Source organism: Nilaparvata lugens, chromosome 8 (assembly GCF_014356525.2).
Source record: "Nilaparvata lugens isolate BPH chromosome 8, ASM1435652v1, whole genome shotgun sequence".
Taxonomy (NCBI): Eukaryota; Metazoa; Arthropoda; class Insecta; order Hemiptera; family Delphacidae; genus Nilaparvata; species Nilaparvata lugens.
Genome location: NC_052511.1, coordinates 19284906 through 19303161, shown reverse-complemented (window position 1 = coordinate 19303161; position 18256 = coordinate 19284906). Strand labels below are relative to the sequence as shown.

Below are 18256 nucleotides of genomic sequence, written 5' to 3'. Positions count from 1 at the left end.
GTTATTTAATTATTGTAACCTATTATTTAATGTGAAATTATAAGTAAAAAACGCAACCAAAAATATATATTTATGTTAATTTGCACGAAATGCGCATGTTCTATGTCATATAAATGTATTGCTGAAAAGCTAAGAAGAAAATGAAATTCTTACCTTCAAATGTGAAATTTATTACTGTTGCATCAAAAGATCATGAATTGTAATTCAAATTGATAAATGTAATCTTGAAGACTTAATATTTGTAACCAGCATTGATAAAAATCTAGAAAACCATTTCAAGTGTAACCCTGTTTGTACACAATGTACTAAGCGCAGATAAGAAATTGCTCGAGTCAAACGGTAGACAATTGTCAAGTCACCGAAGTGAAATCACACTCTCACCCAATTTATGTAAAAGCCAGAATAAAGAGTCGAAACCTGTAATAACCATGAAAAAATGACGAAAATCTATATTTGTTGCAAATACTGTTCGAATCTTAAGAAGTAATATGTGAAATTTTGTATATTTGTTATAGTTATGGGTCTGCTCATAAGCCACCCGTGAATGGAAGTTGTGGAGTTGTTTTAATGAAGGATCCAAAGAGACCTCATTAATTATTGTATTTCGATTGTATCCAATGAAAGGAACAATCAATTATTTATTTTCTCGTAGCCAAAAGTGCACGATATAGCGTTTTTAGTGTTAAGTGTGGAGTTTTTGTAGAAGTAAGGAGATGAAATGGGGTATTCATCACAATATCGGATTTTTCAAATAGTCATTGTTTCGACTCGTCTCCCAATTACCTATTTAAAATATCCTGGGGGCTTTTGTGTGATGAATCTTTCAAATAGACCTCATGAGAAGAGAGAAAAATTGTGATTACCTTTTAAAATGAAAGAATTTGCTAAAGGAATAGTTAGCAACCGAGCGATAAAGCTTACTTATCAGTAACTGTATATTAGATAAGAGTACGTTCTGTACTGAACATTTTCTAGAAAATTATTCAATAAAATTATAATTATTCTGCAAATAAAGCACGAATTATTATGAATGCTCATGATTTTGAGGTTACACTTTGTTTACTATCGATCAGATGTTTTTAAAACAGTTCGAACGCAGCTGACTGATTCAAAGTATTGTCAATGTCATGCTGGCTTCACGCAAGATATAATACCATTTCTAAAAATTATAAAACTATCAATAAAGGACCAAGAATTTGAATAAAAAATAAAATGTATGTATTATCGTTGAAATTATTTATTATTAAGAAATTATATTATATGTCAGGTCTTATTGTAACTAACTAGGTCATAGCATGAACAGTATATTATTGATAAAACGGCAGAAATTAATTATAACAGTCTCAAACATAATAAAATTTGTATAAGAATATTAATTTATTAATGATTAATTCAACTGAACCACATGGTAATTAAATCTCTTTGGCAAGCCTAAGCCAATCATAGTGCATAGAAATAGCAAGAAAATCCCTTAATTAATTCGGTGAAGGAGATATTTAAATTAAAATTCCACACATGCTGAAACCGAAGCCTGGACCCGCTGCCAATCAAACGATTTTTGATCTAAAGAAGAAAACCACGACCACCAAGGAATTTCACATGAGTTATAAGTTTTAAAAGGGGCCCCAATCTACGCTTCGAAAATATTTCAGTGCAGAAAAACATAAAATTTTCTTCGTTAAATTATTGGCCACGCCGACAAGCGCTTTAGCATTTAAGAGCATAGAATTTATTCATGTAGAATTTCTAAGAACTTGTGGTTGATTAACTATCCTCCGCTGCCTGAACCACGACCCTGAGCATTTTTAAAAAATATTTTTTATAATTCATTTTTCACTATTTTTTCAAACTGTTAAATTTTATCAATTGTAAAATTCTGTCGAATCACGCATGGTATCATGCAAGCACAAGAAAATTTTCAACTATTCTGTTAATGCTAAATTATTATCAACCTGTAAATCAAATTCTGAATCTGCACTGTATGATCATATATTTTATTATAATATATTTCAGTTTTGTTAATTCGCTTTCTGAGTTCGATTATTTCTTGAGCCTGTCAATTATTGTGTCTGATACGTTCTATATCATCAAGAACCGATCGAATACGATCATCGAAATAATTGAATTAAGCTGGATATTGGAACAGGTCTAAGTGGATGTAGCGAGTGGGGTCAGATCGAGATATTTATTCTTTGTCCTTACCTGCTCATATATCAGCTTTTATCTGTTACCAACCTCGACTTAGGAGCGAACACATCAATCGTACAGCAGATGCAGCCAGAGATCATATAAATTCCTACAATAGAGCTTAAAACCCGACAAGACTCTGTTCTCGAAGTATATTCTGAACGATATTTGGTCCAAATACCGTATTTTAATCCTTCAGAACTTATTAGAGGCGCAGTCCCGTAAATTATCTACATCGGGATTTTTGCTCGACCTGTATGATTTTGTATGCTCATTCTTCACAGGTAATAATTTTAAGGTATCCGTATTCAGTGTTTAGCGATCGCTACACTGCTTATAAAAATTTCATCATTATACAATCTGTCATTAGAAGAATCAAGGGTGAGCGAGCGTTTAGGCCTCCCGCGATTCCGACAATTGTATTGAATCTTGTAGTGGATCAATCAGTCTGGTGTACACTCAGCGTCCACACACGCAATTGCAAAATTTATAGCCCCTACACCATTGATTCAGTACAAGATTCACCCTACATATGTGAAGCCGTTAAAAAACGCACCACATGATTTGCCGGCCCAACGTGAAGCATTTAGATACAGCACTACATGATTTGGTAAATCACCCTACATACGTGAGGCATCTAAATACAGCATTACATCACCCTACGTGTATTGTCCTATCCTTGGAGGTGAGAGTGACTCCCCCAGGAAGCGCTTCACAGTATATTGGTATACATGGTAAATTTATAATTCCCAGTCTTATATGAATAAAAGCTTGCAATGAGTGAGAGGTGGTTCATTTCAAATTGTTCTATCTGTTCTTTTCTGCGATAAAAGATAGAAATAAAATATAGAAATCGGCCATTTTTTGTGTATTGGAATATGGGCTTAAGTACACTCAACAACATTTTTTCCATTTCTCAACCGAATTTGACTTATGATGCATAATTTTGGACCGCCTTGAGGAGTCGAGAAGAATGAAGTGTTGTAAGATGAAATCTGATCATTGTCAAAAGTTATAAGAGTTTGAAATTTTGATCCTTAAGGTGTCCTTATGCGCGCCTCTCCACTAGGAAATAATGAAATGAAGTGCATCTAACGCAAAAATAGCTGAAAACTGTAAAATGAACCGAAAATACGTTGTTCTTGGGCCATTCTGTATCTAGCACAAGGAAATTGGTTCTGGACTTCTCTCATGTATCCAAATAATATATCAAAAAATCAGAACTACAATATTAATAGCAAGCACCAATGTATATAGTGACTAGACTATTGTGTGACAACATTTCTGTATAACTCATTACTTTTGTTATTGAGTGGTATTCCTTTTATTCCAATCAATTGCAGATTTTGAAAATAATTTATTTTATTTTTCATTTCAGGCACCAAAATGTGTCACAGAGGCCGCAAAGACCTCTGTGTTGTTTCTCATTCTGAAAAAGACAGTGGACATGCAATCCCATAGTTTGACACTGTACACATCGTTTTACTATTATCATAGTATATCCCACTTCCATTGTATAATTTTGAACATTACAAAGCATGTGTTCTGTCATGAATAATAATATGTTTATGTAAATTACCAATTTACTGTTACTTTCGCAATTCTTCATATGTTTTGAAAAAAATAAAAGGTATTATGCACTTCATTGGATAATTATTTTATACTAGCTGGCCCGGCGAACTTCGTACCGCCAAATAGTTAATGCATCTCATGACAAACTTTAGCTGAATGCACACCTGAGGGGGCGCGATGCAGCATTTTGCAACCAGGTGCTTCTTGCATATTGGTTTGAATGGAAGCAGTCACACACACACACACACACACACACACACACACACACACACACACACACACACACACACACACACACACACACACACACACACACACACACACTGAATGGGGCATGGCGTGGAACAGTGTGATAAGGCAATCTTCATAAGCTCAACACTTTGTATCACCAAGCCGCGTCTCCTCAGATCTTAAAATTAGCTTAGTGTACAGCTGGTAACTTATTGATATGATAATATTATTCATATTATTCCAATTATTAATTTTCATGGATTTTATTTATGTAGATAATTTTTCAACTTCAAAATAAATTATTTACTAAAAATCAATTGATTCTAAACATCAAAGACAATGGCACAGAATTATTCGAAACGTAGCCAGGATTTGATTTCGGGTGGGGGAAATGGAATTTGATTGCCGTGGGTATTTAACAAAAACAAATCAACTTACGCCTAAAATCTGCATTTTAAAGCATTTTCTGCGTTTTCTAAGCTTTTTGGAGAACAGATAAAGAGCAAATTTTCGAATTTGGTTGAGAAGTTCAGCTAGTATTTGAACTAATACCAATGATACGATCCAAAAAAGGCGGGTTTCAGCGTTGTTCATGAGTTTTCTGCGTTTCCTCAGCATTCTGCATCACTGATTTCTTTGTAAATCATTTCAAGTGTGTTGTCCTTAGTGTGAGAGATGTATGTTGATGGAAGTAAATATATGATAGATTGTATGAATGGTAAACCACCACCATTGAGCTTGATCATTGTAGACAAGTTCAATAGTGCCGGTCCAAATTCCGATTGAAACCCCCCCCCCTTTCACATTAACAAGCAATCTGTGAGGTTTCTCACAATTGAATCATATTTAAAATTCATTACCACGTTTTTCATGGATTTTATTTTTTTTTTTATGATTTAATGAGAAAACTAGAATCATGGTTAGCTAATGTGTAAAGAGGCATAAAAGCGTGATGGCCATGCAGCACAGTATAAAAATAAGCTTGCATTTTGTATGTATTCAGGGCAAGTTACTTATTTTTATCTATAAAATCTAAAAAATAGATTTTTCTATCTTGCATTTCCATTGTAGGTTTGGCAATGGGATTACCACTTTCAGAATATTTTGCAAATTTATACATTATGTCACCTGGTCATATGGGACATATATATGAATCATATATTTATCTCATATTGATCAGGATTTTAGAGTTTTGAATATTGGAAAAGTTTAATGAACAGTGTTTTTGTCTTTGAACAATCTTTGTCATCGACAGAAAGATTGTTTATTTCATTTGTTGTCAAAATTAATGTAGCTTCTCTTTTGTTTTTAATAACAAACGTGCCGCTTGTGCGACAGATAAAAATATGTACTTGAAATGGCTTTCATGTTTGGCATTGACTGAGTTATATTTAATACCTAAAATTTTACTTTTGGTCAGGGTGTGTGAGCTCGTTCGATAGGACTGAAAGTTAAGTCCGGCTGATCCAGTGAAAAAGGCTAGATTTCGGTTCGTTTAGTAGTACAGTTATTCTGTCACAGATCGGGCAGTATAAAAATAATTGTATTGTTAAGGGAGACGGGTTCTGAGCCTATTCATTGGTTCAGTTAATATTTGTTCTCTTAAAATACTAAAGTCGCGAAATACCAGTGGATGCGAAAGTGGGAAGCTATTTCAAAAAGGTAGGTGACTACTGAATCATTGTTCTTAAATTTTCATAGCCACAAACATTGAATCATCATTAGCAGCAAGCGAGTGTTTTCCCCATTAATTCATATCAAATATTGTTTTATAATCAAATTAATCTTGTTTTTTTCAAATGTATATATGTTAAAGATTCATTAATTAAAGTTCTAGTTATTCTGTTCTTTTTTCGTTATAATAGTTTTTCCCCTTACAAAAGTTATCATAGTTTTTCCCCTTACATAATTGGTGAAGGCACATCGTGCTTACAATTAATGAACTCGAAAGATCTAAAATAGTTGATAATATTAACCCTCTAAAACAGAATGTTACAGTATTATAGTATTATATTAGTACAGATATGTAAACGATATAATAATGTTTTTATGAAGATTATTTGAAACATTGATACTATAGTAGTTGTAGTTTGTGTTTTTAATCTTGTACCTATTTTATGTTAAAAACTTTTCAAAGAAAGGGTAACTTACTATAATGTCATTTAATAAAATGAGCTTTTATATTTGGTTTTGAATAAACAAGATATACTTACTAATATAATCATTGATAAAGTGAGTTTCATTTCTAATGAATATAAATTAAGTTTATGTATGTTATTATAGAGAGCATTTGCAATAAATTTTAGTTATTCAATAACTGAGCTGTTTAATTTACAGTTACCCATAATCTATATAAATAAAAATCAAGCCTCAAATTTTGACATTCAATAAACTTAACTATAATAACTTTTAAAACTTGACTATAATAACTTTTAATATTATCTTCATGTATAGAATTTACTGAGGATTTAAATAGAAACTCAGAATAATAATTGAGTTTCAAAAACCCTATTACTCTTATTGACCAAGGTATGAAGAGTCTATCGCAATAAACCTTGCATATTGACTACAGTAGCCTTCGTAGGTACTGCTGTACTTGATTTTAATATGTCTTTTCACAGTAAAATTTTGCATTGCGCACTTTGTGTAGATAAGGCTTACGATGTACAGTAAATACAAAGGGCAACCTCATCCAATAGTATATCAAAATTTCAATTCAAATTCATTTTATTAGTATATATCACACTCATGTAAACTTTAAAGTAGAAATATTTTTAAAACTCATGTTAGTGACGACCGTTTCGTTGTGTGCTGCATCATCAAACTAAATTATGTTCAAACAGTAGACTCTCAAAATTTGAGGGTTGTGGTGGGGGAATTGAACTCAGCCATACAGATGAGTTTTAAAAATACGGTACCTATTTATACTTCAAAGTTAACATTTGTGATATATTCAACAAGTAAAAAAAATGGATATTCAATAAAGAAAAACAAAAATAATTTAAATAGAAACAAATGAATAAACATAAAGTTGTGAAATGTATGAATCATACAGTAATCAAGAATTATTTGAATCATACAAGGATTCAAATAAAAGTCTGATAAAATTATTGGTATTTTACCAGTTCCATCAAAAGCCGCATTCAAAGAAAAGTTTAATTTTTTTTACTTCAAACCATTTAATCAAGTGTTTCAAAAAAACACTGAAAATATTATTGCGTGCTGTAACAAAAAAAATGCGGCAAACCTAACACTATTTATAGCATTTTTTTTTCAATTTTATATAAAACATGTTTTAAACTTTGTTGTGAACCTAGTAGGCAGTTTGATAGACATTTTTATAAAAATCTCTGATGTTGTTGAAAAAAGGCGTGTGAATGACCATTGCCAATATATAGGCCTATATAGGTAATAACACCAAATCCATGTTCTGTTAGTTTGGTTCACTTCAGGTAGGATTTATAATATTATGCTGATATTTTGTTGATAGAAACATGATTCTGATGACTATATCGTCAGGAACGTTAATTATTATAGAAATTAAAAAGATTAAATCATTGTTCTTACATTTTATTGTTTTCAAAGCTATTTTCAGAAATGTCAACACAGTATAGATATGGTATTCTATTTGAGTATTAAGGTACCCACCTCACTAAGTATCGATAAAAAATGTGCTATAAGACAAGAATAGAGCGTATTCAACAATCGAAACTCAAGAATTATTTTCATGAAATACATAAATAATTTTTAATGTGAAATACTAAAACAATCTTATTCAAAGTGAAGTTCATAATTGGCGGTTAGCGTGTGCATGTCATGGTTGGAAACCTTCTAAATAACTAAGGTCTGACACCTGGTATTTAACACCAGGTCTGGAGTTAATTCTTAAAAATCATAACGAAATAAGAGTTAATTTATTTATTCAAGTGAGTAAATCATTGCTTTATTGTTATTGGTTTCATTATGAATGATAGCATCATTGCATTTACTTGATATTGTGTAGAATATGTGTTTGCAATAAAAATTCGTAAAAGTTGGACATTCCAACTGTAAATATTATAGAAATAATATTGAATAGATTTTATCAAGAATAATATAGAATTAGAATCAAATAATTTATCTTCAACACTTTATTTAATTTATTTTATTCTATCATATTTATTTTTAAGCTGTTGGGTTGGTCAAACTGGAGGTAGTCAATGGTCTATTTGATTTTTCTCTACGATAAGGTAAAGTCCTAAACAATATCCACATTTCCTATTCCACATTGACGACAAAGGAATGGAACACTCGCCTCACTGACCATATGCTTCCATGCTGCATTCAATCCCATCTTTGCACACTTCAATTTTTCACTCATATGATTTGTAAAACTCAAATTTGGAGTAAGTATCATACCTAAATACCTAAAGTTAGATTCTGTATAGGCCTAATATTTATTTTGTAATTTAGGCTCGGCTAGATGAGATTTCCATCTCCAGAGGCCAACTGGCAGACTTTTGTGATACGGTAACCCAACTATAATCATGCTTCATATTTTTAGCTTGTTTATAATAAGTTATGCTTTGTCTCTTATGAGGAAAAATAAGATGCATCACCTAACAGACCAAGCATTCTGAAAACATATTGAATAAACTTTAGTTCAGACCTTGTATGCCGCTTGTATATTAAGATTTAATTACCTACTAGGCAACTCTCGATTATTTCCAAAATATTGAAAGCTTTGCTAGTCATAATAGTAGCCTAGAACTTGTTATACAATGTGATATTAATACTACTGTAAATTTATATTTGTATGATTAGTGATTGAAGTCGCATATTAAATCAATTATTGCAACCAAATATTTGGCTCAAGGTCAATTTAAAATTGAGATAAAATTTAATATACTTATTGAAGAAACTTGAAGTACAGAGCAACTTGAAAAATGACTTTTCTCTGTTGCAAAATATGGAGTACCTAGTCTGTGAGTACACATTAATTTATTACATCTTGGTTTATGAGCTTTGATGTCCTATAATGAGGAGCACTAAAATCATTCAGCATTAGTTGAATTAGAAGATGCATTGATGTTATATACTGGAAATATTGGCAGCTTAAAGTAAATCTCAATTTCAGCATCTCTTCTAAATCTTAGCATTCTACCAATTTCATGCATGTGATACACTCTTTTATATACTCACATGTTGTTTTGTCACCCAAATTTGAATTGAATGTACGGTAGGCTATTCATTGAAAGAGAGAGAGTTTATTGTGTGTCATAATACAATTGAAGTTTTAGTTTTCAAAGATATAATTGATAAAAGTTCAATCAGCCGCCATTTTGGATAAAAGTGTCCTAGAACAACTTTTTATAATCATATTTCTCGTTTTTAAATGGCCTTTACAATGATGTACCACAAATGGTTGTTTTCATTTAAAATATCCGAGTTACAACACATAAGTCACCCCCTGATGTGGGGTTGAAATTCATTTGTACTTTAAAAGGTAGAGTATTTGACCAATAACTTATCCTGAAAGTTACAGTATTATATCAACAACTCCAACCAAGTCTCATAGTCTCAAGTATTATATATTATATCAAGTCTCCAACTTATTGAAGGGTTCCCATACATATGACTCACTCTGTATGTGTGTATCAGACACACACAAACTTGAAATATTAGCTTTTAATATAAATTATTATTCATTACCCAATAAAAAAATATCAATTGATTGCATAACATTAATTTCAGGTGGAAAGATCGCCAAAGTTGAGCTCAGAAGGGTGGATGACATCTCAAAATCCGAATCTAAAATCTATTCACAGGTAATAAATATTTTTAAAATGGTTCAAACCTATCATGAATGCCTGTCAAGCAATTCTTCATCTGTCAACTATGGTTGTTGCTGAACCCTTCAGTCTGCTAGAGTCACGAGGTCGTGGGTTCGAATCCCGCAGATACGCATGGATCATCATTGGATGCATCATCATGATGATTGGATGCATCATCTCATCCAATCACTCTCACACATTCCAGAACACAGGCACAAGCAAAAAACACTTTCGGCATCATAAGCAAATAAAATCAACTCTTCTCTCCTACTCTTATTTTCTCTCTCATTGCTTGATCAAATTCTCCTATTATTCTTAAGAATTGAATCTACAAAGCCATATCTCAATTCTTCTAATAAGCTGTTGTAAAAACGTTGCCTCTCTGTTTCAGATTGAAATTGTGAAACATGAGAGTCCATTTGAACAAATTGACATTGAAATGAAGAATGAACCTTCTCATAGCAATACAGCTATTCATCAGGCAAGTATTCGCATTCTCAAAGTTCCTTTTCTCTATGGTAATACTCTGACAAGAGTCATCGAAAGTGATATTCACTCTTGAAAAATGTAGTAATTTCTACAGCTAACATCATCACTTCCAATTCAATTGATGCTGATAGTCCATGTTGAAACTCACTATATTTTATCCTCTGTCTACAGATCAAGAGAGAGAAGCAAGAAGATGGATTTGCAGAACATCAATTGACAACAAATAACATCAAACAGGAGCCAATAACCTCAGAGGAAGCCCCAACTACTACTCAGGTATATAACAACCAATCTATATATATATATATATATTATATATATATATATATATATATATATATATATATTAAAGCGAAATTGCACTCACTCAATCGCAAAATTAAAAATCTACCGGACCCAAAACATTCAAATTTGGTAGGTATGTTTAGATGGCCCTTTAGAGGCGCACTAAGAATGGATTTGAAAAAAAAATCCAAAGATACGCCCAAAATCTGTGTTTTTCCAGCGTTTTTAGCGTTTTCCCAGCTTTATCGGGAACAAATGAACAGAAAATGTTCAAATTAAGTACAGAAGCTCAGCTAGGGTGTAATAGTGTTGTGGTAGAAGGAATTTGCAATAACGCCAAAGATACGCTCAAAATATGCGTTTTCCAGCGTTTTTAGCGTTTTCCCAGCTTTATGGAGAACAAATGAACACAAAATGTTCAAATTTACTACAGAAGCTCAGCTGGGATGTAATAATGTTGTGTTAGAAGGAATTTGAAATAACGCCAAAAATACGCCCAAGATTAGCGTTTTTTTGCATTTCCGCAAAAAAAGCACATCAGCTTTTCTGCATTTTCTCAGTACTTTGACTTTCTGATGGAATGAAGCATGCTCAAATGAAAAATGCGGGCGAGCGAACCGAGCCCGCTGATCTCATTTTTGGACGATGCAGTCGGTTGTCCAGGGGGCGGAGCTCCTGGCTAGACGGATATTGAGAGAGAAGCGAGCCTGACGGCTAGTTATCTTCATATATTTCTTGTCATTATTTCTGATTGCATGTAAAGCTTCACTGACAATAAATAATACACAAAAGTAATCAAAGATTGTCACATATAGCAACAATACATGAAATAAATAGGTAGTAAAAATGCTGTTTTAATATTGAACTGATAGTGTATTATTGAGATAGCAATGATTAATCATTCATGATGTTTCTATTGGCTATCAATATTGAAGTGATATGAGGATTGCAGGGTGAATTGGATGGTGAATGTGGTCGTCTGCTGGAGAGAGAAATGGCATTTTGTGAGAGTGTAGACTGTGCATTAAGGCTGTGCAAAGGCTAAAAGTAAAAATAAACTTTCTATTCTTGATATTTTTCCAAGTTTTTCGATTTGTATATAATCAAGCTATCAAAATGAAAAAGTTTTCTCAGGAAAACATTTTTTTCCGATCATTACTTTTAGAGATATGAGCGACTGAAGTTTGAATTTTTGGGACAAAACATTTCAAATTCAGTTAGAGATAAATCCATGAGATTTAGAGGATGGGTTCTTCATGGTATTGTTGATCTAGTAAAACAAAAACTCTCTGAAAATATCAATGTTCAAGATAGTTATTCAGTTTACCAAAAATAACTCAACTAAAGTTATTTTTGGCTATTTTTAGTAAATTGAATAACTTTCTTAAAAATTGATATTTTCAGAGAATTATTGTTTTACTAGATTAACAATACCAAGAAGAATCTATCCTCTAAATGTCATGGATTTATCTCTTACCGAATTTGGAATGTTCTGTCCCGAAAATTTAAACGTTAGGCGCTCATATCTCAAAAAGTAATGAACAGAAAAAAATGTTTTCCTGAGAAAACTTTTTCATTTTGATAGCTTGATTATATGCAAATCAAAAAACTTTGAAAAATATCACGATTGAAAAGTTTATTCTTAGCCTTTGCACAGCCTTAAGCAGGACAACAATACAGAACTCGATCCACAGCTTGTAATTTGTCTATTTATCTCATCAATGAACATTTTTTATTGCAATTCCATTTTAAAATATCATTAAAATGGCCACCAACATTCCGGCCCTTAGTGCATCAACTCCATGACCCTGATTGAAGAAGGTGGTATCATCTGCATATCAGACAACTCTTCTGCCATCCATGAGAGCTACATCATACACTGAAATCAAAAAGAGAAGTGGCCCCAGGACAGAGCCCTGAGGCACTCCACAGTAGAGATGGGAAGTTCGAATAACTTTACTGATCCGGGCCATGACCTAATCAATTTTAACGGGTCATGACCAAATGACACATATCTACTCCACAATTGATACAGTTTTGTGTACGAGACAGCACACCAATTGCCAGTTAGCTAGTGCCACCTGGTCGTGGTTTGGAATCCCGTAGACTTCATCATCTCATCAAATCACTCTCACACTTTCCAGAACACAGGCACAAGCAACAAACACTTTCGGCATCATAAGCAAATAGAATCAACTCTTTCTCTCTCACTCTCTCCCACTCTTATTTTCTCTCTCATTGCTTGATCAAATTCTCCTATTATTCTTAAGAATTGAATCTACAAAGCCATATCTCAATTCTTCTAATAAGCTGTTGTAAAAACGTTGCCTCTCTGTTTTAGATTGAAATTGTGAAACATGAGAGTCCATTTGAACAAATTGACATTGAAATGACAAATGAACCTTCTCATAGCAATACAGCTATTCATCGGGCAAGTATTTGCATTCTCAATGTACCTATTCACTCCGTGAGGAGGACAGTTGTAAACATAGTTACATTTCTTGGTTTGTCATGTAGCTTATTAAATGCTATCCTTCCTTCTAATCCCATCTCTAGTTGATTCTCAGATGAAATCATGAGGAGAGAAATATCAAAGGCCTATTCGAAAATCATGTGAAGAGAAATATGAGTTTCAAAAACCATGTTAAGAGAAGTATGAGATTCAACTATCATTGTACTATATGAGTAGGTAACAAATGAATTTCATTAGCCCACCATCTGTTTGTGATAGAAGAAGTTATGCATTCTCCAAATCATGTAGTAATACCATTGAGAAAAGAATACAAGAAGATATAACATGGTATAGGTCGTCTATGTTCTGAATATCATTTCGATTATTGTTAACTAAAGCCAATTAGAATCGACTACTGTCTATTACTGTTTTGGCCTTGTGAGAGTGTAAGAATGTCACAGTATAAGAGAATACCAGTGTCACATAGCTTCACAAAGAATCACTACTAGGACTTTTTGCTTTAGTTAACAGTGAAATATGGAACATAACATCTTATACAATGGGATATCCTCTTATGCTATCTTTTCTCAATGGTAATAACTAACAAGAGTCATCGAAAGTGATATTCACTTCAAAAATGTAGTAATTTCTACAGCTAACATCAACACTTCCAATTCAATTGATGCTGATAGTCCAGGTTGAAACTCACTATATTTAATCCAAAAATTCACCAATAGTATTTCAGTAAGTGCTCAGCAAAAATAGTTGTTTGTGGTTTTTGAATCTTCCCCTAGGTGTAAATCAGGTTATGAGATAAGACCAATCTTGTCCTCTGTCTACAGATCAAGAGAGAGAAGCAAGAAGATGGATTTGCAGATCTTCAATTGACAACAAATAACATCAAACAGGAGCCAATAACCTCAGAGCCAACTACTACTCAGGTATATAACAACCAATATATAAAAGCGAAATGGCACTCACTCACTGACTGACTGGCTCACTCAAACTAAAAATCTAGGGAACCAAAAACGTTCAAATTTGGTAGGTATGTTCAGTTGGCCCTTTAGAGGCGCACTAAGAACGGATTTGGAAAAAAATCAAAAGATACACCACAAAATCAGCGTTTTTTAGCGTTTTCTCAGCTTTATCGGTAACAAATGAACAGAAAATGTTCAAATTTACTACAGAAGCTCAGCTGGAGTTTAATAATGTTGTGTTAGAAGGAATTTGAAATAACGCCAAAGATACGCCCAAGATTAGCGTTTTTTTTGCGTTTTCTCAGTTCTTTCATCAAGTAATAGACAGAAAATGTTCAAATTTGGTCTTATTTCTTGTCATTGTTTCTGATTTCATCTAAAGCTTCACTGACAATACATAATACACAAAAGTAATCAAAGAGTGTGACATATATTAACAATACAATTAATAAATAGGTAGTAAAAATGCAGTTTCAATATTGAACTAATAGGTTATTATAGAGATAGCAATGAGAATTCATTCATGATTTTCTATTGGCAATCAATATTGAAGTGATATGATGATTGCAGGGTGAATTGGATGGTTGATGTAATCGTCTGCTGGAGAGAGAAGTGGCATTTCGTGAGAGTTTTGGCATTAAGCAGGACAACAATACAGAACTCGATCCACAGCTTGTAATTTGTCTATTTATCTCATCAATGAACATTTTTTATTGCAATTCCATTTTAAAATATCATTAAAATGGCCACCAACATTCCGGCCCTTAGTGCATCAACTCCATGACCCTGATTGAAGAAGGTGGTATCATCTGCATATCAGACAACTCTTCTGCCATCCATGAGAGCTACATCATACACTGAAATCAAAAAGAGAAGTGGCCCCAGGACAGAGCCCTGAGGCACTCCACAGTAGAGATGGGAAGTTCGAATAACTTTACTGATCCGGGCCATGACCTAATCAATTTTAACGGGTCATGACCGAATGACACATATCTACTCCACAATTGATACAGTTTTGTGTACGAGACAGCACACCAATTGCCAGTTAGCTAGTGCCACCTGGTCGTGGTTTGGAATCCCGTAGACTTCATCATCTCATCAAATCACTCTCACACTTTCCAGAACACAGGCACAAGCAACAAACACTTTCGGCATCATAAGCAAATAGAATCAACTCTTTCTCTCTCACTCTCTCCCACTCTTATTTTCTCTCTCATTGCTTGATCAAATTCTCCTATTATTCTTAAGAATTGAATCTACAAAGCCATATCTCAATTCTTCTAATAAGCTGTTGTAAAAACGTTGCCTCTCTGTTTTAGATTGAAATTGTGAAACATGAGAGTCCATTTGAAAAAATTGACATTGAAATGAAGAATGAACCTTCTCATAGCAATACAGCTATTCATCAGGCAAGTATTCGAATTCTCAAAGTTCCTTTTCTCTATGGTAATACTCTGACAAGAGTCATCGAAAGTGATATTCAGTCTTGAAAAATGTAGTAATCTCTACAGCTAACATCATCACTTCCAATTCAATTGATGCTGATAGTTCATGTTGAAACTCACTATATCTTATCCAAAAATTCATCAAAAGTATTTCAGTAAGTGCTCAGCAGAAATTGTTGTTTGTGGTTTTATAATCTTTCCCTAGCTGTAAATCAAGTTATCAGATAAGTCCAATTTTGTCCTCTGTCTACAGATCAAGAGAGAGAAGCAAGAAGATGGATTTGCAGAACATCAATTGACAACAAATAACATCAAACAGGAGCCAATAACCTCAGAGGAAGCCCCAACTACTAATCAGGTATATAACAACCAATCTATATATATATATATATATATATATATATATATATATATTAAAGCGAAATGGCACTCACTCAATGACTGACTCACTCAATCGCAAAATTAAAAATCTACCGGACCCAAAACGTTCAAATTTGGTAGGTATGTTCTGTTGGCCCCTTAGAGGCGCACTAAGAACGGATTTGAAAAAAAAATCCAAAGATCGCCCAAAATCTGCTTTTTTCCAGGTTTTTTAGCGTTTTCCCAGCTTTATCGGGAACAAATGAACAGAAAATGTTCAAATTAAGTACAGAAGCTCAGCTAGGGTGTAATAATGTTGTGTTAGAAGGAATTTGCAATAACGCCAAAGATACGCCCGAAATATGCGTTTTCCAGCGTTTTTTGCGCTTTCTCAGCTTTATGGAGAACAAATGAACACAAAATGTTCAAATTTACTACAGAAGCTCAGCTGGGATGTAATAATGTTGTGTTAGAAGGAATTTGAAATAACGCCAAAGATACGCCCAAAATTAGTTCAGTTCTTTCATCAAGTAATAGACAGAAACTTTTCAAATTTGGTACAGAGGTTTAGAGTAGATATAAAAGTACGACTCTGGGACACAAGTGTCCCAGAGTCGCCCTTCACCTCAAGGTCATCCAGGTCAACCACCCTAACCTCAAGGTCATCCAGGTCAACCAACCCCAACCTCAAGGTCATCCAGGTCAACCACCCTAACCTCAAGGTCATCCAGGTCAACCACCCTAACCTCAAGGTGATCCAGATCAACCACCCTAACCTCAAGGTCATCCAGGTCAACCACCCTAACCTCAGGTCATCCAGGTCAACCACCCTAACCTCAAGGTCATCCAGGTCAACCACCCTAACCTCAAGGTCATCCAGGCCAACCACCCTAACCTCAAGGTCATCCAGGTCAACCACCCTAACCTCAAGGTCATCCAGGTCAACCACCCTAACCTCAAGGTCATCCAAAAAAAAAAATTTTAAAAAAATTGAAAAAAAAATAAAAAAAATAAAAAAAATAAAAAATTCATTTAAAAAAAAATTAAAAAAAAAATTGAAAAAAAAATAAAATAAAAAAAAATTGAAGAAAAAAAAACACATAAAATCGAAAAAAAAAAAAATAAATAAAAAATAAAAACACTTGAAATTGGGAATAAATGGGAAAAAGGGGAAAAAGGGGAAAAAATTTCCCTACTGATCTTGAACTGCCTGCCGGTCGCCCCCGCCAGTCGCCCGGCCGCCACCGGTCACCCCACCGGTCACCCGGCCACCGCTGGTCGGAAGAAGTATCATATTCTATATAATTTAAGTCTTTAAACACAAATCCTCTATGGTGTAGTGGTTAGCAAGTCAGCTTTCTGAGTTGGAGGCACTATGCTCGAATCCAAGGCGGTAAAGGTAAGTATTAAAGGTCAGTATCAACAGAACCAGAGGATATATTTTTTGTATGTAGTGGGTAGACTGGCCCACCACTGCCAGTCATCCTGCTGCCGGTCGTCTGGCCGCCACCGATTGCCCGGCCGCCGCCGGTCGCCCCCGCTGGTCACCCGGCCGCCACCGATCACCCCGTCGGTCGCCCCACCGGTCGCCCGGCCGCTGCCAGTCGCCCCACCAGTCGCCCACCACTGGTCGCCCAGCCGCCGCTGGTCGCCCCACCACCGGTCGCCCGGCCGCCGCCGGTCGGCCACCGCCGGTCGTCCGGCCGCCACCGGTCGCCCGGCCACCGGTCGCCCCGCCGGTCGCCTCACCGGTCGTCCGACCGTCACCAACATTCGACCTGCTGCGGCTGGCAATTGTCCCGCCGGCTGAGCATGAGCATTCTCAATGACCCTAGCTCCTCCTGCCACATGGACCATGCTCACCAGTATTCAGCATGTCTGTGGCAGGACGGTAGGGTCATCCACTCAGTGGTCAGTCAGTCAGTTCAATTACTGATCAGTCACTGATCAGTCATTGATCAGTCACTGTTCAGTTACTGATCAGTCATTGATCAGTCACTGATCAGTCATTGATCAGTCACTGTTCAGTTACTGACCAGTCATTGATCAGTCACTGTTCAGTTACTGATCAGTCACTGTTCAGTCACTGATCAGTCATTGATCAGTCACTGTTCAGTTACTGACCAGTCATTGATCAGTCACTGTTCAGTCAGTAGCACTCGGCACTTGGTATGGGTCCAAAATGTATAAATAGTGGAGCTCAAACTCTCAGACCTCAGTATACTGATAAACACTGACCAGTATATATATCAAACAAAGGAACCATAAACCAACATTGGAGGAGGTTGCTCCTACCATATTGGAGATTGCTAGGTTGAAGCGTGAAATCAAAAGGAGGCATAAGGAAATCATGCTGGGTAGACGGATTGCAGAAGAGAAACATGTGGAACACTTCAAACCTCTAGCTGAGCCACTATTCAACCTAGTCGAAACCTTCCAACAGAT

The 18256-nt window shown here is 34.8% G+C and overlaps 1 protein-coding gene across 33 annotated transcripts in view; it reads left to right on the top strand.

The window, feature by feature from the left end:
* Positions 1 to 8251: 8251 nt before the first annotated feature.
* Positions 8252 to 18256, top strand: part of LOC111045351 (zinc finger protein 699) — a 201113-nt gene continuing 191108 nt past the window's right edge. For 21 of the 33 annotated variants that reach the window (XM_039434187.1, XM_039434181.1, XM_039434170.1 and 18 more), the window contains exons 1-8: positions 8256 to 8375; positions 9724 to 9797; positions 10195 to 10284; positions 10464 to 10568; positions 12919 to 13008; positions 13872 to 13970; positions 15326 to 15415; positions 15705 to 15809. In XM_039434187.1, coding sequence (XP_039290121.1) covers positions 8297 to 8375; positions 9724 to 9797; positions 10195 to 10284; positions 10464 to 10568; positions 12919 to 13008; positions 13872 to 13970; positions 15326 to 15415; positions 15705 to 15809 — 732 coding nt within the window. In that variant the 5' untranslated portion in view covers positions 8256 to 8296. Of the gene's footprint in view, positions 8377 to 8915; positions 8955 to 9723; positions 9798 to 10194; positions 10285 to 10463; positions 10569 to 12918; positions 13009 to 13871; positions 13971 to 15325; positions 15416 to 15704; positions 15810 to 18256 lie in introns of those variants that run through there. The other 12 variants (XM_039434184.1, XM_039434173.1, XM_039434169.1 and 9 more) reach the window with 11 other exon arrangements.